This window comes from Pelmatolapia mariae, linkage group LG22, assembly GCF_036321145.2.
Source record: "Pelmatolapia mariae isolate MD_Pm_ZW linkage group LG22, Pm_UMD_F_2, whole genome shotgun sequence".
NCBI classification, from domain to species: Eukaryota; Metazoa; Chordata; class Actinopteri; order Cichliformes; family Cichlidae; genus Pelmatolapia; species Pelmatolapia mariae.
In genome coordinates this window covers 8985461-9007269 of record NC_086245.2, presented here as the reverse complement: position 1 = coordinate 9007269, position 21809 = coordinate 8985461, and the positions used below count along the sequence as shown (strand labels likewise).

Below are 21809 nucleotides of genomic sequence, written 5' to 3'. Positions count from 1 at the left end.
TTAATGTGTAGACAAGCAGAATCAAAGAGAAATAAAATTCAATCTCATAGCAATAACTATGTTAACAACAGATGTCTCAATAGCCTCATTAAGGCCGCAGCATCTGTACTAACAGTGCCCCCTCCTGGCCACTTTAGGGAAAGAAACTTAGCAGCGTGAACCCTCCGTCTTACAAGTGGCACAGGAGTCACCTCGTTTCAATTTCCCTGCTGAATCCCCTTTCCCTAACAAAACAAAGCATAAAGAATGTAATTACGCTCCACTGAGAGTGGGATTACAGGAAGGATTGGATGATTAGACAGGATGTGTCAAATTATGGAGGCAGTTGCTCTTCTGAATTACAGGAAACCCAAGGTTAATGGGATTAAGCAATCTCATCAGCCAATTTAGGGGGGCACTCGCGGGGACCATTTCCAGAGTTATCAAACAGCATGACTGACAGCCTCGCTGACAGCTCCAGCACTCTTAAGTACACAGGACCCCATTAGGGGGCTACATTGCCTCTGTTTAATTGCACTAAAGGGGGTCAGCTAATGTTTCTAACTGGAACTATTTGTTATCTAAGAAAAGCTGAAATTTGGGTGATTACATTTTATAATAGCTGAACAATTTTGAGATTTGTGTTCATTTTGTGATTGAACTGTTTTTATTACACAGTTCTGTCATGTGTGTTGATGTTTAAAGATCATTCAGATAAAACGTGAATTGGAAATAATAGTTTTTGTTTGTGTTCCAGTCATTAATCCAGTCATCAGCTCTGTTTGTTTTTGACCTCTATAGAAAAGCGAGATGTAAATCAAAACCACAGCACAAAAAACAGAGGTATACCCGGATCGTGGTTCCACAGACCTGTGATACAAAATCACCTGTAACTAAGTATTGTTGTGTTCGTTAGTTTAGCACAAGGCCTTCGTGAAGCAGGTCATCTTCCACAGATCAAGACATGTCATGTTTGTAGAGAGGCCCCACTTGGACCCACAACATAAGGCTGGATGAACCCAACAGTGGACTTAAAAAGGGATAAGCGAGGAGCTGATGCCACAGAGTTCCAAGAACAAACTTGTTAGCAAACAGTTGATGACCTGTTGAAAGTAATGCCGATATTTACTTTCTTTTAGCTTAGTATTGGCCGTCAACCCCTTTAGTGCTACGATCTGAAACTGGGAAAGAATTGTATGATGGATTTATCAGAGCTTTTTCACTAAAAAAAAAAAAAAAGAGGTGCAGCTTCTGCTGAAATTTCTGTCAATGAACCAAAACAGTAAACTTGCAGGTTGCCAATCCAAAACAATGAGCTGAAGGACACCGTTTTGCCATTCTGGGAACAGCTAGTGTAGCTAGTATCCAGTGTATTTGATATACAAGACAAGACATCCTTTCTTTACAATCCAAATACATCTTAATTTTATCTTTTATTAATTACCCAAAGTTAAATTGGTTCCAAACAGTAGCTGATACTTTTAAGATGGCATTTTGGCCGATGTGTAGCTTTTTCTGACAAAAGAAAGCAGAAAACCTTAAGTACAAATTCTGAATACTGACATATGTTTAGCTAATCTCAAAGATTTCATGTTTTATATATGTCTGTGCACAGAGTGTAGGGGGGAATGCTTTGTGCAACAAGCCTAGTCTTCACATCTGCAGTGAATCTTAACTCTGGCTGCAGAGAGAGAAACCTTGAATATAGTTATCGACTAATTCCTGCAGCTCAGATATCAGCTGAAGCTTTTTGGAGCTACTGAGACTAAGACAATGATATATGAGCCCTCTATCCATAAAATATAGACAGGATGTGTGCAGAAACAAAAATACATCGTGAATAAATGAAGCTGTATAGAAACCTGGATGTAAACTTATGAGTAACTAATATTTCAAACAGCGTTCCTTCTCTTCTCTGTCCCAACGATGACAGCCCCTCATTTATACCCTTCACAGAAAGTGCAGTAGCAAGGGGAAATCTGTGATCTGTTGCTGGACTCATATCAGCAGATATGAAACAGAGCATGACCGGAGATACACATGCACGGGAAACTGTAGGAAAATGAGTAAGCAAATCAAAGGGGAATACTTCTTCATCCCTAAATTACAGATTCCTATCTATATCATATAGGTCTTTAATAACAACTCAATGATGACGTTATTTTACTTGACAAATTTGGCCAAAGAGAGCCCACGTACTGTTTAATTACTGAACTGGATGTGGTAGTCAGGTCTTACAATCAAGGCGAGGGCGTTTTAACCTCACGAAATCAGATCTGTTCACCGAAGCACAGCCCACTTTTTAATCTAATCAGACTATGCAACACAAATCTATTTATTCGAGCTGTTAAATATGTCCCTATTGTATGTTCTATTGTCTTACTGAAGCTACGGTCGCTTAAATTGTCAAAACAATGTCACCAAGCATCTTATCTGACCATACATAGCACCTCCCTTATGTCTCTGTTCTCGTTAGTCACAAAGATCTACACTCAGGCCTTTAATCTGCTGATGAGATCAGCCGCAGGTCTAACTGGCAAACAGGCTTTCAGCTGCTGGTCTTTCAGCCCTTTGTACATAAAGTAAATAACTCTTTATAGAGTAAAAACAATGGCTGACGCTGACTGCCTGCTACTGTTATTGTAAATGGAAAAAAGGGGATTTAACTAGAAGAATCCAGCAAAGACCATGTGCATCATGTGGCCCACAACACTGGTGCCAGCCTGATGTAACAATTAGTCAGTGGCACCATTTCCTGATTCATGGTGCAACAATTTCAGTGTATTTACGCGCTGGACAATTAGTCTTTACACAGAAAGCTGTGGGAAATTAGTACGTTTGTTTCTGTGTTAAAAACCACACAAATAGTCAATGAAATGGAGAAGTAGGCAGCAGATTAATCATAATTAATCATTCTGCAGCTGTGCATGAAATAAACATGCACTTGAACTGCCCTGCATTTGAGGATTATTTCTGCCATAATCAGGAATTAAGTCTTCACCATGTTTAGATATTTCTTTACATTAATATTAAGAACATTAATATTTCCCAAATATGGTCAGATTTACTTATGAACAAACACGTGGGCATTTGGGGCACTTTTTTGACACTTATGCATTATGTTCATATATCATCATCGGCAGTGTGAGATCTCTGAAGGATTGCTGTGCTGTCGGCACTGGTGGGTGTTGTGTTATGTGTTTCGCATGGCTACAGCAATAAGTTTGCGGTGGTGAAGGGACGGAACAGGAATAAATCTAACAGGGTCAAGAAAAGAAGTGGTTGCCTTGCTGCTTTTAGCTTACAAATAGTGCTACCCTGGTCTCATTGCAATGAAGGAACATTTCTGCAGCCCGGCCTGTAGCTGCTGGGATATAGTCACACTACATGGATATACACTGGAGTTATTATGGGGCATCAACAAACTGTACTTCCATGTTCTGTTAGTATGTCGAATTGTTTTTTTAAATACTTATTTTAAAGGAGTTAATGAATATCACCTGTCGGTCCTCATGGTGCATTGATATGTGGGTGAACATCAGTTTCTTTCTGTTGCTGTTGCTACGGACCATTAGAAGCAAAATTCATTCATTGCGAGCGCTGACACTGCATTAGACAGTTTTAAAGTTTTTAAGGAGTCAGTGCACATCACAGTGCAGCTCAGCACACCTGCTTTTTTGCCAAGTAAACTGCAAATTATATACAGTGCTTAAGAAATTTATTAGACGACCACTCAATGTTTATACTGTTATTTCATTGGCACCTGTAACCCCGAAGCCATGTTTTATGTTTCTGTTACGGTAAATCCACCACTATGCACAAGACATTTAATTAAAATGATGTTTTTAATGCTAAAATATAATTACTGTTGTCATCCAGGAATTTTCAAGTTGACTGTTTTACCAAAAAAGAAGAAAAAAAAACTATAAAGCAGATTTTTTTTTTTAAATTATCATGCCAAATTTCATGTTTTTTGTTTTTATGACAGTTGGTCTTATACATTGTTTAAACACTTAATCTCCAAATGTTTTCTTTTATTCTTGTGTGGTGTTTGCAGCCCTTTTCCTTGGTGGATTAATAACGATCACCTGATTCATTACAAACAGGAAAGCACATGATCTGTTTAAATTCATTTAGAAAGGAAACATCTCCATAGACATCATAAGATCTTGATGCTATCTTCAACATCAAGAGGAACAAAAAGCAACGTTTCTGGTGAAGGCTTTTGCCAACCTCCAGTGTGTTTGCATGCGCGGTGGTCAAACCACGTATTCAACTGTTGTTTTTCTTGATTATTTCATTTCTGATAAGTATTTCTGATGGCACGATTTAAAAAACATCCTCACTTTGTCATGATTACCCCAATACCCCAAAATGTATTTTAACACTAATCTATATAAAACACATTTATTTATTTTATGTAAAAAACATAACAGTCCATTTCATTATATAAACCTGCTTAAAATATGGAAATACCTCTAAAAATGACCTGCTTCACCTTTTTTGCCTGCAACACAATACCAAGAGGTCAAGTACTTTGACTCCTGCACTCCATCTTTCTTTCACCAGCACATATCCTTCAGAAAGCATCATTCATAACAGAAAACCTGCTGACAAGAGTTTGAGAAACCCTGGGGTAGAAAAAGGGCTGAAAGTCATAGACAGCTTAAGAATTGAAAAGTAAAGTAAAGGAGAATGTCTTCACTCTGGTTATTTTCTATTTTGACTGAAACAAAGTAACACTTTATTTAGTGTGGTAAGCCTTACAGGAAACTGTTTTATAAGAGAGCAAAACGATACAAAAGAGAATACTTAAGAAAAAAAAACAGGTAGTGAAAAAGCAGAGATTTCAGTGATTCAGTGAATGCACCATAATGTAACTTTTTTTTAGAACTTTTCTTCAACTGAGAGCAACATAAGCCTGAAATGAGCCCAAAATATAGAATAGAAAGCAGTAAAGCAGACAGGAAAAAAATATGCTAATTTCTATAAGAGTTGCTATGCACCTCTCAAGACATACAGCAGATCACCAGCAGGCTCCTGACTCTGTACCAAGTGTCTGAGAATAGGTGACACAAAGAGACAATGGGAGTGATGGTCCTGCAGTGACGACATGCTTACAAATGAACTCAGTCTGACTGAGTAAGCAGCGGTGTTCGACATATTAAGTAACTCCATTGGGAGCGCTCAGTGAAGCGAAGAGCCTTTGTCTCCACAGCCCTGGGGAACACATTCTCAGCCTATCCAAATGGGCAGGACTCCTTCAGATCCCTCTCCAGGATCATTTAAATGCCTCCACTGCCTGGAAAACCTTTCCAAAGCGTTACTACATTTTGCCAGAATACTGCAGACAAACCACAGTTCCACACAGACACCAGCATTAGAAAAAGCTACAACAGTCTGGTTGTTCTCTCCTCAAATTAGGGGCTTTCTGTCTCTCTAAATATAAATATATTTGTCTCTTACATGAAGTAGGCAACATGAACATGACATGAACAAATGTACATTCATTTAAATGCATAAATCATGAAACCGCAGCTAGAATTGCTTAACTTAACAAGGTCTTTATTTTTCTAATTTTCTAAACTATTGATTTGAATGAGACCGACATTTAAATATCAGTGCTAAAGCTACAACTCTTTCACTTTCCCTTGTAACACAGGATCAGCAGGTAGCATCATATGTTTGATTTGATAGATGAAATCTGAAAGAAATATTCACCTGTTATTATTTTTTTAAGTTTTCAAGTGTTAAAGCCATTTGAGTTCTGTAGCATTTTCACAAGAAATCTGCCTGCCTTCTAAAATTAGTATATTTATTAGATAAATCGGGAACTATTCATCAAAAAATATAACTAGGAACCTTTTAAAGGTTGATTTTGATACCCTTCATTAATATGATAAGACATATTTCATTTTAATCTCAAAAGCCGTAAAACTAATAATCATAATCTGTAACAGAACTGCTTAAAAAGTAGGAATATCTTAATGCATTATATTCAATATGACAAAATATTAAACATAAGGTTAAAACTGCACAAAATAAAAGTAATAGAGCTGATGAAAATGTGAATTTGCTTTTATATTTATTTAAAAAATCTTAAATCTTCAAAATGGGGAAAATAAGTGCTAAAATGACACTTTGCAGTACTGTATTTATGACGTCTGTGACACTGAAGTACAGCTGAGTGAGACACTTGAAAAGAAAAGGTGGGTGGAGCAAACTCTGATGATGTAAGCACTTATTATAAGCAAACACCGAAGCACGCTGCAGCCAAACAAGCAGCAGACAGAACACAGACTACGGCTGTAGAGCTGTGTGTGATCAGCTCTGTCTCTGCACCATCGCCGGTCCCATCTCAGGACTCACGCTTAGCCATAATTCCTGCTGTTACCACGGCGATGCAGCAGCCTCTGCACCAGGCGTTGAGTTCTGCATCTCCCGGCGCAGACGCATTCAATGTGCCGCATGCAGCAGCACCAGCCTCCCTCAGCATCTCACACACACACACACCCACCCAGCCAGGCTCATAAAAGACACCGCCTCACAGTGACCCCTGCTCCAACCCCTGTGGTCACGCCTGGACATCAAAGGGAAAGAAAAGCTTTTCACTTCTATTATCCGCAGAAACGAGGCGGGAGAACAGGGGACTATAATTCCCCCATTTAACTCTCAGAAACACTCACGACTGAACTTTTTCTTTAACCTGCATCTATACAAATGAGGAAGTCCTGACCAGAGAAGGATTGTGGGAAAACAAGGCGGTCCTGAAAGCATATGATGGTGATGACAAGTCAGGAAGTAAAAAAAAAAGAAATTATGGAATAAAGTCAGGAGTGGTACCTTTGAGAGAGGTGATCTCATGCTGGATAGACCTTCCAGGATCCATGCTCACGGCTGCTGAGTCTCCAAACAGCAGAGTTTGAGCCCTGCAATGTCAGCTCAGCACTGAAGCACCACGCTGGAGGATGTAAACGTCCCTCAGCTAACGGCAGCCTGTTTCTACCACTCTCTGCCTCCCTCGCTCTCCCTCTCCCTCTCTGCTCCCACAGGACTTGGCAGCTCAGTGTTTTTGTTCTCTCTCTCTCTCTCTCTCTCTCTCTCTGCCCACTTGCACACAAACCCTGTCAGCAAAGAAATTGTGAAAGAGGGAAGCACACCTCCCTCTTTTCCAGCTCCTACCCCTCCCTCTTGCTGTTCCTTCTCATCCTTGTGGTGTTTCACAGGGAGGTGCCTCAACCAGTCATCCTCCACCATCACATCACTAGCACGCATGCAGCTGGTGTCGAGCAGGCAGTGCAGAGCGTTTTTGACTCCGAGTCGTGAGTGATAGGAGGAAACAAAAAACCTTTAAATGAAGGTCAAATCCCCTGCAAACATATCTAGACTCTAAAATTAAGATAAACTTGACAACTGTGTTGTTCATTTTTGCACTGAAACATTAACTATGATTCGGCATCTCCCAATAAAGTATTCCACTACTCGACTGGAAGAGTCCCTCTATTTTTCATTAAATGTACTGCAGAGGGGACCTCAGGGTGCTTTGGATGACAGAGCAGTTTTAGGAAACTGAATTTTGGAGCCTTAATAAAATGCACTCATGCATCTTTTTAAGCGCTGCCATATTTAAACCCTGCAGAGGTCACAGTGATGAAAGCACTGCTGAAGTCATTAATCAAAGCCACAAAACAAACTAAGATCACATCATTTCATCTCATGGATTAACAGCCATACTCACCATTCAATCTTATCAGATAAAGCATAAGAAAGTTCCTGTCAATGAACCAACAATCAAATGGCTTACATTATCAGAGCCTTGACAGAAATATTTTAGAAGCTGACAGCAAGGTTATGCTGACTTTGACTCAGCAGTCTCCTCAAGCCTCCAGTGACCGGCTGACATCGCTGCATTGTGCCTGAAGTCAGCAACAGCAAAAATGCTTTTTGCTTAAGCACGAATAAACCGACAGAGGATTGACGAGCGATCAGCACAACACACGGCTACTGTATGAAAAATCTGTGAATTTCTATAAAAGCACGGGAAACTTTCTCGCTTCAGATTCCAGCAGATGCATGCAACTAAATAAAGAACAATTCTAGTTGTTCAAAAAGATTTTATTTGTACTCAAAAACACACAGCAGGTGATAGGACATGCATCACACCAGAGTAACTGCACTATAATCAAGTGAGACTATTCAAGCAAAGCACAAAAAGTTTATTTTTTGATTTGTAATTGCCAGACATCGATAACGGATCTACTAAATGCAACTCTGGGAGCCAAAACATGACTTTTTCTTTGAGCCTGCCCCATCTAGTGGCTGGAGTGGATGGGGTAAGTGGAGGTGATGATACCTGCAGGGTTTGTTTGAACTTCTGGAAACTGTATTTCAAAACTATTTGAAATAAATTGTGCTCAGATGTGAGGAGTCAGACATTTGCTGAGCTGCAATAGACAGTTCTCAGAAAAACATGAAAAAAAGGGAACATTATGGCAAGACATAAAAAAAGATGATGAGAAAAATCTCATTTTCTGAGTCATGAGTGGAAACAGTACTGCTCTCTACTACTGACGTGTCAAAGCATTATGACGGTTGACAGGTAAAGATGGAAGATGTAAAGAGGAGAGCCGGCTTAGCTACAGGTGAAACTCATGAGTCACTGAAACACAATGTGTACAAGAACCTCGTCTAAACCTGAGAGTCTCCCTTAAAGGAGAAATCTGCTTTACAATGAGTCAGCACAGACAACGTTTTGGTAATAGGCTTATAAGACGTAAGTTAAACTAATCCTTTGTAACCAGTCAGATTAAGTTTATTCATAATCAAATAAAGAAGAGTAGGTTACTTCTATCAAACTCATGGGAAAGGTTCAGTCTCAGAGTCTGCTTTTTTTCCCTGCTAAGAGTTTTTTTTTCTTCCTAATTAATCGTTCAGTGGCCAGACTACTTAAAAGGAAGCCATTTAAAAGCACCTGTTACAAGCCAAAGGACAAGCTTTTAATGTTCTCAGTGTTGCAGGCCTAAAAAGCTCTCCTGATGCATGACGCACAGATCTGACAGCTGCTTTCAATTAAAAAAGATAAATAGCAGAAAAGTTTCAAACTGTCTGCAAACCGAGCACTGACAATAAATCATCTTTAAAGAATTTTGACATCTAACAAAACAAGGTTGTTTTATGAGGTATATGAAAAACACGAGACGTGCATCAATCACTGGGGACAAATGTCTTCAAACCCTGCAGAAACAAACATCTCTGAGCTCACATGTAGACAGATGGGAATAAAAATAGGCTGAATATTCCCTGGAAAAAAAGAAGCTGCTGCTGCTGCTGTGGATGTTTTCTCACTGAGACACTTTACAAAAGGTGTATTTTCTTTCCTAACAGAGAGCTGCTGAATTCAACAGCTGGTCTCTGACCTTAAACTGTTTCACACTGATGCTTCAGTTGTTCAAGTGTGAGAAAAAATGCCAAAGACACTACCACTGTAGAGCACCTACATGACAAATAGTATCATGATGTTGGCACATTTTAGCAAAGCGCAGGCCACAATCATGGAGGAGGTTATGTAGGGAGGATGTAATGACCACTTCTACAATCAATACAAAAATCAATGGCTCATCACAGATCCAGTTACAACAGCAGCAAAGAGATAAGCAAGGAGCCAAGAAGCAAGGTCTAATTGGGAGAAACTGGAAGAGATTAAGTCTTTAAATGATGACAGCAGATCCTACAATAATGCAGTTTGTGATAGATTAACAAACAAGACCAAACGCTCATTTTTAGATTTGTGTAATCCACAAATCAGCCCTGTTTATTACTCCCTCTAGAGTACAAGAAAACTTTCACAAAAAACAAAATTCTCAACCAAATTACATTTATTTATAGTTCCATATTTTATTTTTTTTAACCATAAAAAGTCCCCAAAACAACACAAAAGTCACATGTAGCAACTCAGGCTCGAAGCGCTTTACTGGTAGTGTCTTACTTTCACCCTAATGTCCTTGGGGACCCAACCCCAACCAGTCGCAGCAGATGGCCGCCCCTCCCTGAGCCTGGTTCAGCTGGAGGTTTCTTCCTGTTAAAAGGGAGTTTTTCCTTCCCACTGTCTCCAAAGTGCTTGCTCATAGGGGGTGATATGACTGCTGGGTTTTTCTCTGTGTCTCAAGTGTCTCCCTTACAAGATAAAGTGCCTTGAGACGACTGTTGCTGTGATTTGGCGCTGTATAAAGACAGTGCACATCACACTAAAACATACCATTTCAGTGAGGCAGGACAAACGACTGGAGCTGGTCTGCCAAAACCAAGGAACAAGTGTTAGAAACTGCAGTTCTTCTAGTGGCCACTTGAGGCTGGCCCAAAGAGCGAGTTAAACTCGATCACTTCCCATGCTGAAATCTTCCAACTTTACATCAGTTGTATTTGACTGAAGAAAAAATAAAAGAAAGACTCCTTGAATTCTACAAAGATTCCAACGTGCTTAGATGCATTTAAGTTTTTCTTAAAATCAAGACATCAAGTTTGACAGATGAATAAACAGAGGAATGAAAAAAACAACCAAGTAATTTGACTAATAAACAGGCCAACTCACTCACACTCATGTTGGTCCAAACCACTCATTATTTTAATCCAGTGATGCAAACCCTGACTGCTCTTTGCTCCTCAAACAGACACATATATCTGAACTTTCAGAAGTTAGACTATTAAATCACATGATGCATGCATGTGACTCTAGAACAAGCAAACCTGTTTAATCTAATGACTCAGTCACTAAAACTGCGGCATTCCCCCTCGTCTTAGCGCTTTGTGAAAGTATGTTAAGAAACACGGCTTAACAACCGCGAGCTGCCTCAGATCTGCAGAACAGAGTAGAGCAAAGGACTTCACTAAGCTGGGAGGAAATTAAACCAGTGGTTACGACAAACAGCAAACACCACATGTGTGTCAAAATAAACACCCATCCCCAAGTTTGGGCCTCTTTAAATGCTCATGCAACCCATATATCACTTAAAGTTAAAAATAAGGCCCACCCAGTCATAGCGTTGGTCTGTAAAGTGTTGCGAGCGCCAAACTAAACAGATGCACCTCCACACGCATATTTCCTTACAGGAATCAAAAAAAAAAAAGCAAAAAAAAAGCAAATCTATTGCTAAAGGCTGATTTGAACAGATGTGAGACTGAGTAACATACATCATTGCAAAGCCTCAAAAAGCAAGGTTTTGTTCATGTCAGCAAAAATGGCCTCTGTGTTATCCATTTTTTTTACTTTAATGCATCATACCTACATTTTGGGGGATTTGCAGTAAGTTCCACTACCACATCAAACACTTCCACACAATCCAGCAGACGCTCCTGGCGTCCCCGTTTCTTATCCACTGAACTTTTGAAGTGGGCAAAGCTTTTCCCTGAAGGAATGTTTGGTTTCCAGGTGCCTCTTAAGCTCACTTGGCATCATGCTGGAATTAGTTAACTGTCCCCAGCAAATGCAGTCGGGCTGAAGGATGATGACTTCCCGCAGTGATTTCTAAAGATTGCTTTTTTGGTGGTTTTGTGGAAGTTCAAAGATATTTTCTTGTTGTTTGTTTTTTAATGCAAGCTTCTACTTTCAGCTAGGTGAGAGTTGTAGACAGATGTGCAAGAACAAAACATGTAAGACTTTGCATTTACATCTGGATACGTCTGGTTTTACGAAACAGTCCATAGTACCAGTATCGGTCATAATCAGGCTTGTGTTATGGTGTGTTGTTAGTTGGCTGCAGGCTAACCTTCTTGTTGAACCGTAAAGAGAACATTATAATGGTTAATAAAGTTTAGCGGTTGACTGGTTAAGGGCTTTATGGGCCTGGCTTCGACATGATTCTCATTTCTCACTACAGCCCGTCGAGGAATTGAGTTTGCCATCTCTGCATTACACATGAAACCTGAAAAACCAGCTTTATAAAAACTCTAACAAAAGAAGTAAAATGAAAGGAACAGGTTTATTTCTCTGCATGATGTGTATGTACCTTTCACAGGGTGCATTAATAAAAACATCTGGTATTAAAGTGGACAATCTAGCCTCAGAAATAATTCATTTTATTTAGATTTCTGGATTTTAGTGAAGAGTTTTGGCCATGATAAGGCTAGACATTCACTCCTACGTAAATATTAATGTGCATGAACTTTTAATCACAAAGGAACCTCACCTTGATGAGGAGCACTGGCAGTAATAATCATTTTCTGAACACCTACACACTCGTAATGCTTTGAGATGTGTGGAAAAAGGTTAGTGTTCAAAACCAAAACTTGCACACCACCTTAGGAATTTCCTAGCAGGCACTGGAGCCAATAAAAAAGAAACATAACTCAGTGATTTGTTTTTTGATTAACTGTCAACTTTCTCCTTTTCAACTGTGACTATTTTGGGGGATTTCATTCCTGGAGTTTGCTCTAAAAAACAACACAGTCCCACTCAGTAAAAACTATTGTTTCTGTGCATATTTGAGGAGTCAGAGAAAATTCAATTTCCCAGCTAAACGTCATTGTGAGGTATATTAAGCCCCCTGGCTCCACACCAGTTTGAATGATATTTCTGTTTCCAAGGAGCAGTGCCAAAGCTCAGCCAAAGCCTCCAGTCCCTTTTAATCCCAGGTGGAAGACCTGATACACCCACTCCACCCCTCTGTGGGATGTGGCTCTTCCCACTATGGAAGTTCAGCCATTAGAAGCTGGAGTGTCACCAACATACTCTGGGCTTCAGGTTGGGGCGTGTGGAGGAGTAGGTGGTGATACCTCCACATCAGTTCCTGTCTAGGTCCATCGGTGATATTAAACTCCCTGTGCAGTTGTTGGAGTTCATCTGAACTCAAACAAACAAGCCGAGAATTCAGCAGCTAAAAATAATCTATTTACTACTGCCACTCCCTGATTATCTCACACATCAAAAGAGCCAATTTTAACATCAACAGCTGGTGGATGTCATCCTGTTTATATCATGGCCACTTGGTGACAAATTTCCCGATATTAACAGAATTAAAAAAACATCAACATCGACTGGTTTGTGGACTCCTGTTGAGTTTGCTGTCAACATGAACTCAGCGATGGGTGAAAATGACTGAAAGTCGAGGCATGTAGTGCTTTAGCGTTCATCTTGTACTAAAAGGAACACATCTAAGAAACCCGACTGAAAGTAAAGTCATCAAAAAAATGTTTACGATTATTTTCTTTGACTTGATCAGAGGAGTCGCCCCCTACTGGTCATAAGAAAGAATGCAAGTTTAAGATTTAAAAAGTAAATACAGAAATCCTTTAAAGTTACATTAATCTTTTACATAGAGTGTGTGTGTATTTGCATAAAATCTATGCAAAACTTCACTATGTTAACATTTACATTCTAAAGCGAGACTCTCATGTTGCCGGTTTTATGCCACAACCATATACCAAACCTTCAAATATTGGGCAAGTACTATTTTCAATGCATTTAACTGCATGTTACGCTTCCAGTCATTTATGCAACTATTTCGTTTTGGAACTTTTTGGTCTTCGCAGCAATAGAATTATTACATTATATCGAATTTTGGTTACACAATTTATGCGTCACAGAAGCTCCCAGGAAAGGAAAGGAAAAGAAAGCAACCACAGAGGAATCTGTGTGTGTGTGTGTGTGTGTGTGTGTGTGTGTGTGTGTGTGTGTGTGTGTTCTATGAGGCTTTGTCTAAAGTCCTTTCAGAGAGGAGAAAAGGAGCACTTTTCAGGAGGACCACAACACCAGAGGAATTCACAGAATGTGTCATGATGACAAATGTTTTAAGGCTTGTTGTCTTTCAGATCTGCACTCTGAAAGAGACACATTGAGGATGTCTGTTTTCCTTTTGGGTGTCTCTGATAGAGATTCACCAGAGTCAGGACACCCAGAAGTAGTTTATTTACGCTGAACAACGTATCCATTGTGTGTGAATAAGATCAAGATCACTAACACATTTTCAAACACTCATCGAGCTTTTAACTTCTGCAGTATCTTTCTCCGGGAAATTACTATGCTACTTTTTGCAGTCACTGTGTTTTAAATTCTTTCAATGTTGCAAAGCAATAGAAAATAAATAACTTGAGTAGTAACTTCTGAGATGAGCTCATTCTGTTTCACCTCTAAAAATGAGACGAGGTGAGACAGAAATCAATATAAATGTTATTGTTGAATCACCGCTCCAGACAAACTGCTCATAGCCTCGTTAGTATTAAAAAATAAAAGAAGATAGAAGTTGCAGACTTCAAGGGTCGTGATGTGTGAAAAAAGCAGCAGCAGTGATTTTCAAACCCTGCAGAAAAACAGTGAGAATGCCAGTCAGCTCCCTACTGGCATTCCTGGCATTAGTCGGGATTACTGCAGCATGCCACAAACGGGATGTTAGCACCATTGTTCAGCGACCCGGGACAAACGTCAGGCTGGGATCTCTGTGCTTCCTGATTCAAAGATTAGACTAAGAGATGAGCAGAAGTATTCAGGTAAGGTGGGATGTGCTGCACAAATACAATGTCCTTATCAGGCAGATGAAAGAAGTAATAGTAATATTATGAATGAAGATGTACTCATACTGAACAAGCTAATTATATTAAAAACCTAAGAGTACATCCTGTCACACGATCCTGGCTTTCAGTGATGACGAGTTTTAGTTCGTGTGATTTTATTGAGTTTTTGTTGTTCCTTCTTGTGTTTCTATTTTATCCATCTCTGCCTCTCCCTGTCTCGCCTGTGCAGTAGTGCCTTTTGTCTTCTTTAGTTCTAGTTCTGGTTTTGCAAGTACATCTTATTTTATCTTCATGCTGAGAGCTTCTACATGGCGTTTTATATTGAACAGCTTGACATGAGAACTGTATCCTGTTTTTCATCTAACTATAAGCAGCAGAAAAACCAAAGCGATCTTTATTCCAAAATACAGACCTTTTCCTTTAATCAGTCAATGAAATGGATTTGTGGATACAGAACTTTGTGCTGTAGTATGCTGCAACTACAAATCATATCACGTGGTGTGGAACTATATTTTAATCTATTTTTGTAAGCACTTACAATCTTTTATAGCTCAACTGTGCAGAGCGCTCAAGACGGATAAAATGACAGTTTGTGTACGACTGTATCCTGGAGACTGAAATCTCCCTGCGACCAGAATGATTTTTCCTCCAGTGACATCATCCTCTCAGACAGATTAGAAAGACATCTTTCTGTGTGTCACTGCTATCACTCAATAACCCACCGGACACACTGTACGAAACCTGTGCTTTAGAGCACTGTGGGGAAGTAAACAGTGACATCATCCTATTCAGTGACCTGAAGTTGATGATTATTGATCGACTCTCTTCCTCTCTCTCTCTCTCTCTCTCTCTCTCTCTCTCTCTCTCTCTCTCTCTCTCTTTTGGCCTTAAAACTGACAGTAAACAGTTAAAGCAGCTGTGCGGTTAGAGTGGGAAGAGAAGGGAATAATAGCCGTCCAACCCTCAGCTGTGTTGTTTGAGTTTTATCAACTAATATGTTAATTTGATCAAACATCCAATCAGCTGCAGCAAAGTCTGTAAGTGAAAAGTTTAGACAATGTAGAGGTGCCAAAAACTGCAGTTCCTCTATTGACCACTTGGTACTCCCAAAAGCAAATAAGTCCCCATGTTTAAAGACTAATAAACAAAACATAAAAATTAAAAATAAAATTGAAAACAAAAACAAACCAAAACTAACTGCTTGGTCTCTTCATAACAACTCCACAGAAAGCTGGAAAACCAGTTGATTTTAGCAGAAAGCTAAACCAGTGCCACAAAAACATTTTGTGATGTTTGGTGTTTGGAGCATTTTTAATACAATTCTTTAACAAATCTGGTTTGTTGTGTAAAAAAAATTGGAAAAAACAAAACAAAACTGTTCAAGATCCCTGTACTCTAGTTTTGGTGTGTCAGACTCAAGTATGTTAACAGGTACCTGTATTTGTGCCATGCATCCATAAAACCTATACACACACCTGGTAACCACGCTTGCTACTCATCACTCCGCCCACTGGTCCAAATATATTCAGTTATTTTTAAACTTTTTTAAAAACAGAAATAGCCAAAATATGAGTCTATGCATAAAGATTTATTCTTTTTTGTGTAAAAATAAATAAATACAAAAATCAAGACAATTACATGTGGCTGAGAGCTCCACAGACATTTGGTGTAATCTAACTGAATACTCAGTATTACAAAAATACTGGTGACTGCCAGTGCTACCCCTCAGCCTCCTAGCAGATGAACGTATGGTATAAATTTAAATCCCGGTGACTTCCTTTTTGCATTATTGCATCCACAGATGTTTAATAGGCGCACCAACAAATTCAATTTAAAAATCCTACTTCACCTCATTCTCGAGGTATTGCATTCACAAACTGGGGTGTCCATGCTGTTTGTCTGTCCACCTGGTGGGGTGACAACAATAATCCAAACTGCAATGCTTTAAAACTAATTTCCTAACCTCCTGACCCTCTGTACTGTCCAAAAGTCTTGCTTAAGTAATAGTTCTTCAGGCTTTTTGAAGGTCTTTCAAAGTTTTTCTCTGGACTTTGGCTGCTTTTTCAATAAATTTCAGTCCAAGTCTTATAGCTGACTATTTTCAGAGCAACGTTTTTTTGGTTGTTTATTTGTTGCCCACTTAATACTGCGACTGTGACAATAAAAATCTAATATTTCTGATCTAGTTTAAGACTAAAAGAAATTTCATACATTGAACATTTTGCAGTGTGGTTACATAACTAACGTCAGCTGTTATTGACTCCATGGATTTGGGAGGGCACTAATCCTCTGCTCCAATACAAATCCCATCTCAATTACAGCGGCTCTCACCAGCAAACTTTGCCAGGCTGAGTTCACTTCACGGCGGTTCACCGTCAGGATTTCCATTCCCCCGCAGACTTAAAGCAGTTCCACAAAAGAAACCAGAGACACAAACCAATTACATCTATATGCCATTTATCATCAGAAAGGATTTGGACTACGTGAAAGAATGTGAGGGCATCTATTAGATAAAGCGCCATGACCAACACAGAATCAGCCAGATGACTAGTCTTACAGCAGGAACTGAAAGGTTTCTGAAAATCACAGCAGACTGGGTGATATCCTCTAAGATTTCAAAGCGCTGTACCTAATCCAGAAATAAGACCTTTCTGAGGTTGTTGTTGGCTTTAGAATATGTTTAACAAGTTGAACGGCCTTATGAACATCAGAAAGAAGAACTTGGTGTGGCTAAGGTTAGATTTCAGATAATTTTACATATAATAACTCAGATAATTACACAGCTTGTGCCTGGTCTACCGCTTTTTTTTTTTTTTTTTTAAATGCAGCAACATAAAAAGTTAAAAGCCTAAATCTGCAAAAGTATACTAGTTGAAGATCAACCACACACAAAATACATGCTGTAACTGAAATGATTCACTGAATATAATTCTTAAAATTAGTATTTTGACAACTTAGGTTTGGGTCCTTTTACCTAAAGATACTTATAATCGCAAAGAATTGTAACTCATGAGTGAGGAATTCCTCCAGATTCTTGATTGGTCTGAGAGTCTGGAGACAAGAACAGCCCCTGGTGGGTTTTGTCATTGAGCTTGAGGCGGTACTGAGTAGTTTTTGCAGAGTGGTGATGTGCGTCGGTCTTGGCCTGCAGCCACTTTTAAACAGATAATACATATCAAACCCACATTCGTATCAGTGCCAGGTAAGAAGGTTTTCCATGAGAAGATTGCATTGTAACGAGATGATATTCACCTTGCACGTGTGGAACTTTGTTGTTGTTGTTGATTTACATGCTTAACGTGCAGCAGTCTGCACAGAATATGTTTAAAGGTGAATAGAGGTGATAGAGGTTAAAGGTGAGCTTTGAGCCCTCTGCAAGGGTATAAAAGTGCTATATAAGAATGAGTCCATTTACCATGTTTAAGCAGAACATACAGACTAAAAGGTCACCTTATAAACTCAAGTGAATTAGCAGACAGACAGGTGAGAATAGCCTACTGCAGCTTCTGAGTCCTCACTAATCTACCAGATACTGAGCCATGCTGTTGGCACAGTGGGATGGAGTGTAGGTGTGAACATATGTGGGAATAATGTATGAGTATGTCCTCTGTCAGAGGACAGCAGCTCTCAGGCAATACATGTGCCCCTTTATTTCTCCTGTAACTTTTCATGCCTGCAAAAAAGATTTATAAATTTGTGTGTTTTTAAGAGGAGTGTTATCTGATGACTTGACAGTTTTCTCCGTGATTATTTTCAGGCTTTCAGCTGACGGTGTCGATATTCTTGACAGGCAGAAACTCAAAGAAGAAGGCTTCTGATTATGCATTCAGACCAAATTCAATTCCATGACTTCAACTTGTGCTATGCTGCAGAGCAGAGTAACTATCAGTGCATGAAAATGCTAGGGGGCACAACTAGACTTCCATTAAGTGATCTAAAAACAGCACTTGAAACTATCCAAACATGCACAAGGAGATGGTCTTGAACATAAGACCCACCACATTTCAATAGGACATTGGTTTTGAACTTTTTGAAAAGACGTCATTCATCCAACAGCTACAGCCTGATGCATTTGTCTGTTTGGCCTTGAACTGTGGATTATTAATCAGGAATGTGTTGTTGTTTGCCGTGTAATTACCAGTTAGAGACCAGTCAGAATGTCTGCAGATGTTCAAAAGTGCTCAACAGATCAGGATGAGGAGTTTTTACACTTTGGAGGCTCAGATCAATAAATTAGCTGGACATGCATGGACATGAAAATCAAAACAAATGTAAAAATGTAATGTAAATGTAATGATAATGTCAAATATATATAAATAAAGTGTGGGTTTTTTTGTAGAACTTCATAGATGTTAATGGATTATTCAGGAAAAAAAAAGAAAGAGGTGTTGTCCACTTGGCACATATTAAATGACAGAAGAGGAATATTTTTCCTATTTTACAACCTGGACACATCTGTGTGTATGTGTGATCACGCGTCCATAACTTAAGCACTATTACTATTTTTGAAAGTGAGGTCAAGTTGCATGAAACCTTATCTGAGGCAAGTACTGGAACTGAGCGGAGGCTTCCTCTGCGGGTGCTCAAGCTCGACAGTGATTCACAAGACAAATTTATCGCAGCCCTTTTATAAGTAAACTCTGTTAGTATTTACACACAGAAGCTCGCAATGTTGACTCTTTTAAGTGTGTTTAAGAATGGGGAGTGGGACAAAATCCACCTCGCAGGCAGGATTACATCCCAGACCAACACTTTACAGAACAAACACAAAGATCACATCAGCACAAACAGCTACTGCCATGTGACGCCTGTCACAGTTCACCTGTAAGCTAAAAGGAGCAAAACAAAGTATTTTTACTAAGTATTATTCCAGTTCTCTTGTTAACATATATTCAGTGTTTCCCACACATAATACCACCTATCAGTTATATTTGATGACTACATTTCATTTGAGAGAATTCCACCACTATTAGTTTACTAGTGGAAAACTCTTGAAAATTCTGAAAATGTAGCTGTTGCTAACTCGCTTTTCTGTCTCATGTTTTTCCTACAGCTGGCTATTATAGTACTTACTGACATTATTTAGCTACTTCCCCCAGAGAGGATTGTGTCCCGTGGTCAGACTTATTATAACTCCATTACCTTGGACTATAGCTAATATAGATCTCACTCCTCCTAACCAGAACCTGCAGAAGGTAGATGAACTGATCCTGTGGCAAGGCAGCAGAGCATAACTTAGACTACTAACACTGGCTACAGTCCATTATGGTGAAGTTGGAGTTCATCCTTAGGATGAGAAGTAGCTGTAGAAGTAGCTGATTATATTGCTCAGTTATTTAATGGTCACTTGGAAGCTTAAACTCTTTAAGCTTTACTAGAATGGTGTTTTAGAAACATTGTTCCTTCTGCGACTTGGTTGAAAAGATGAATATTTAGCAAACGTTAGAGCGATTCCTTTCGCTGACATTTGGCTACAAAACTAACAGCCAACCTCTTAAGAATGAGTATTTGAGGTGAAGATAACCCAAGGTCAGGGTCACTGGAGTCATTAGTAAGTGCAGGTAATTGTGCTGTATCTGGGGGAATCATTAGGCTTCTCCAACCTTCAATGTTACAGCGTCAGCATTTTAGATTATCCAAGAAATTCCAACACTGCAGCCAACCATCTATAATGGAATAATCTCAGGAGTTTTGTCCAACACACGTAAAATGGGACTGGAATAAGTTACTGCGACCTTAATAACAAACTCCTCATTGAGTTAAATGCCAGAAGTTATTTAGCTTGTCTTTCAACCAGAATAATGCCAAGACTGACAGAGTAAACTCCAGGGATACATTTGCAGCGCGTATTTAAAGCAGGGCTGCATGTTTTACACTAATAGATCTGATCTGTTGCTATTCTGACACACAGCTTCACCCAGCATTCATCACTCCCATAGGAAGCTGCATTTCACCTGTTGCAATAACTTTAACAAATGTATAAGCCAGCTCACGCAGGAGCAATAACTTTTAGAATATGAAATTAATCCCTAATCATGTGATACTGTGTGCACGAATGCTGCCAAGAGTAACAGTCCATCCTCCCACTGCTACATGCAATCTGTGCATGATGGACACTTTATCAGGATCAGATCTCTCTCACCTGTGTTGTGAATTTTGAACCGGTGTCAACACAGACTAAAAATAGAGTAGTGTACCAATCCCAGTCAAGTATAAATTCATGGTTGTATCAATAATTCCACCTGCTTATAGGACTAATTGAGTAGCTTCATCTTAAGGTGATTAATGACCAGCTTAAATTCTCTAATCCAGCTCCATATCAAAGTTTTTCTTCCAACACTCAACTTTTCTTCTGCTTCTTTTAAAATGACAGGAACACTGCTTTATCTAGGCCATATTTGAATTATTCAGCTCACACACAGAGCTGCACACACATGCACCAGCTCAACACACAGCTTTACAGAAGGGGCTGACATCTCACGACAAACCCCGACACCCTACTTTTCGCTCAAAGCTCAGATCAACTGAAACCACAGGTAAGGGCTGATAAAAACAGCATTTATATTTGTTATCGCCCATCTCCTCGTCTTTAAGGAGATGTGTTCTATTTATTCTAAGTGTACAATTATCTAAAACAAACAGCATCCGGTTAAAAACCAACAATAAGAAAGAGTAACAGGAAGTCTGATCTTGGCAGAGAGACTGGAGGTTATGAAAGGGGCGTGGAGCACCACACTGGTGCCAGAGAGGCACAGCAGGAACACTGCCCACAGTGACATGCACAGTAGGCAACCACATGGGAAGAAAATTACTAGACTGATGCGACTGGATGGAACTACTCGGTTCCCAGCATACCAAGGCCCAGAGAAGGCTTGCATTAACAGTTTGCTGTAACTGGGATTTCAGGCCCACACTTATGGGTTCTGTTTTTATCTCCAACACATGTTAATCATTCATTCTGCTAATTATCCATTGTGCCTCTCAATAATTATGCTTTTATAGCAGTGGAGATATACACAGTGTGGGACTCATACAAACTCATTTGAGGCTCTAGAAAAAGAGATGTTTCCTCACTGATGTGTGACATGTTTGACAAGTGTAACATGACAGCACAGCTGCTCCTGCCAGCCTGTCCTGAGCTAGATTACCTGCAGATGTCAATGTAATTCACCTGCAGGTAATCTAGCTCAGGACACAGGCTTTGTGGGTGACACATGCAGGTGGGAGACAGCTGAACAAAAACTGGACATCATAATGTCTTTGTGATGATCTACATAGATCTGAATTAATCCATAAATCGTATCCATACAATAAGAAAACAAGATGAG

The 21809-nt window shown here is 39.4% G+C and overlaps 1 protein-coding gene across 7 annotated transcripts in view; it reads right to left on the bottom strand.

Annotated features, from left to right (window-relative positions):
- Positions 1 to 21809, bottom strand: part of pleca (plectin a) — a 104578-nt gene that overhangs the window by 65732 nt on the left and 17037 nt on the right. For 2 of the 7 annotated variants that reach the window (XM_065470475.1, XM_065470476.1), the window contains exon 1: positions 6823 to 6931. The exons of the other annotated variants lie outside the window; for them this stretch is intronic. In XM_065470475.1, the coding sequence (XP_065326547.1) occupies positions 6823 to 6868 (46 nt within the window). In that variant the 5' untranslated portion in view covers positions 6869 to 6931. Of the gene's footprint in view, positions 1 to 6822; positions 6932 to 21809 lie in introns of those variants that run through there. 7 annotated transcript variants of the gene reach the window in all.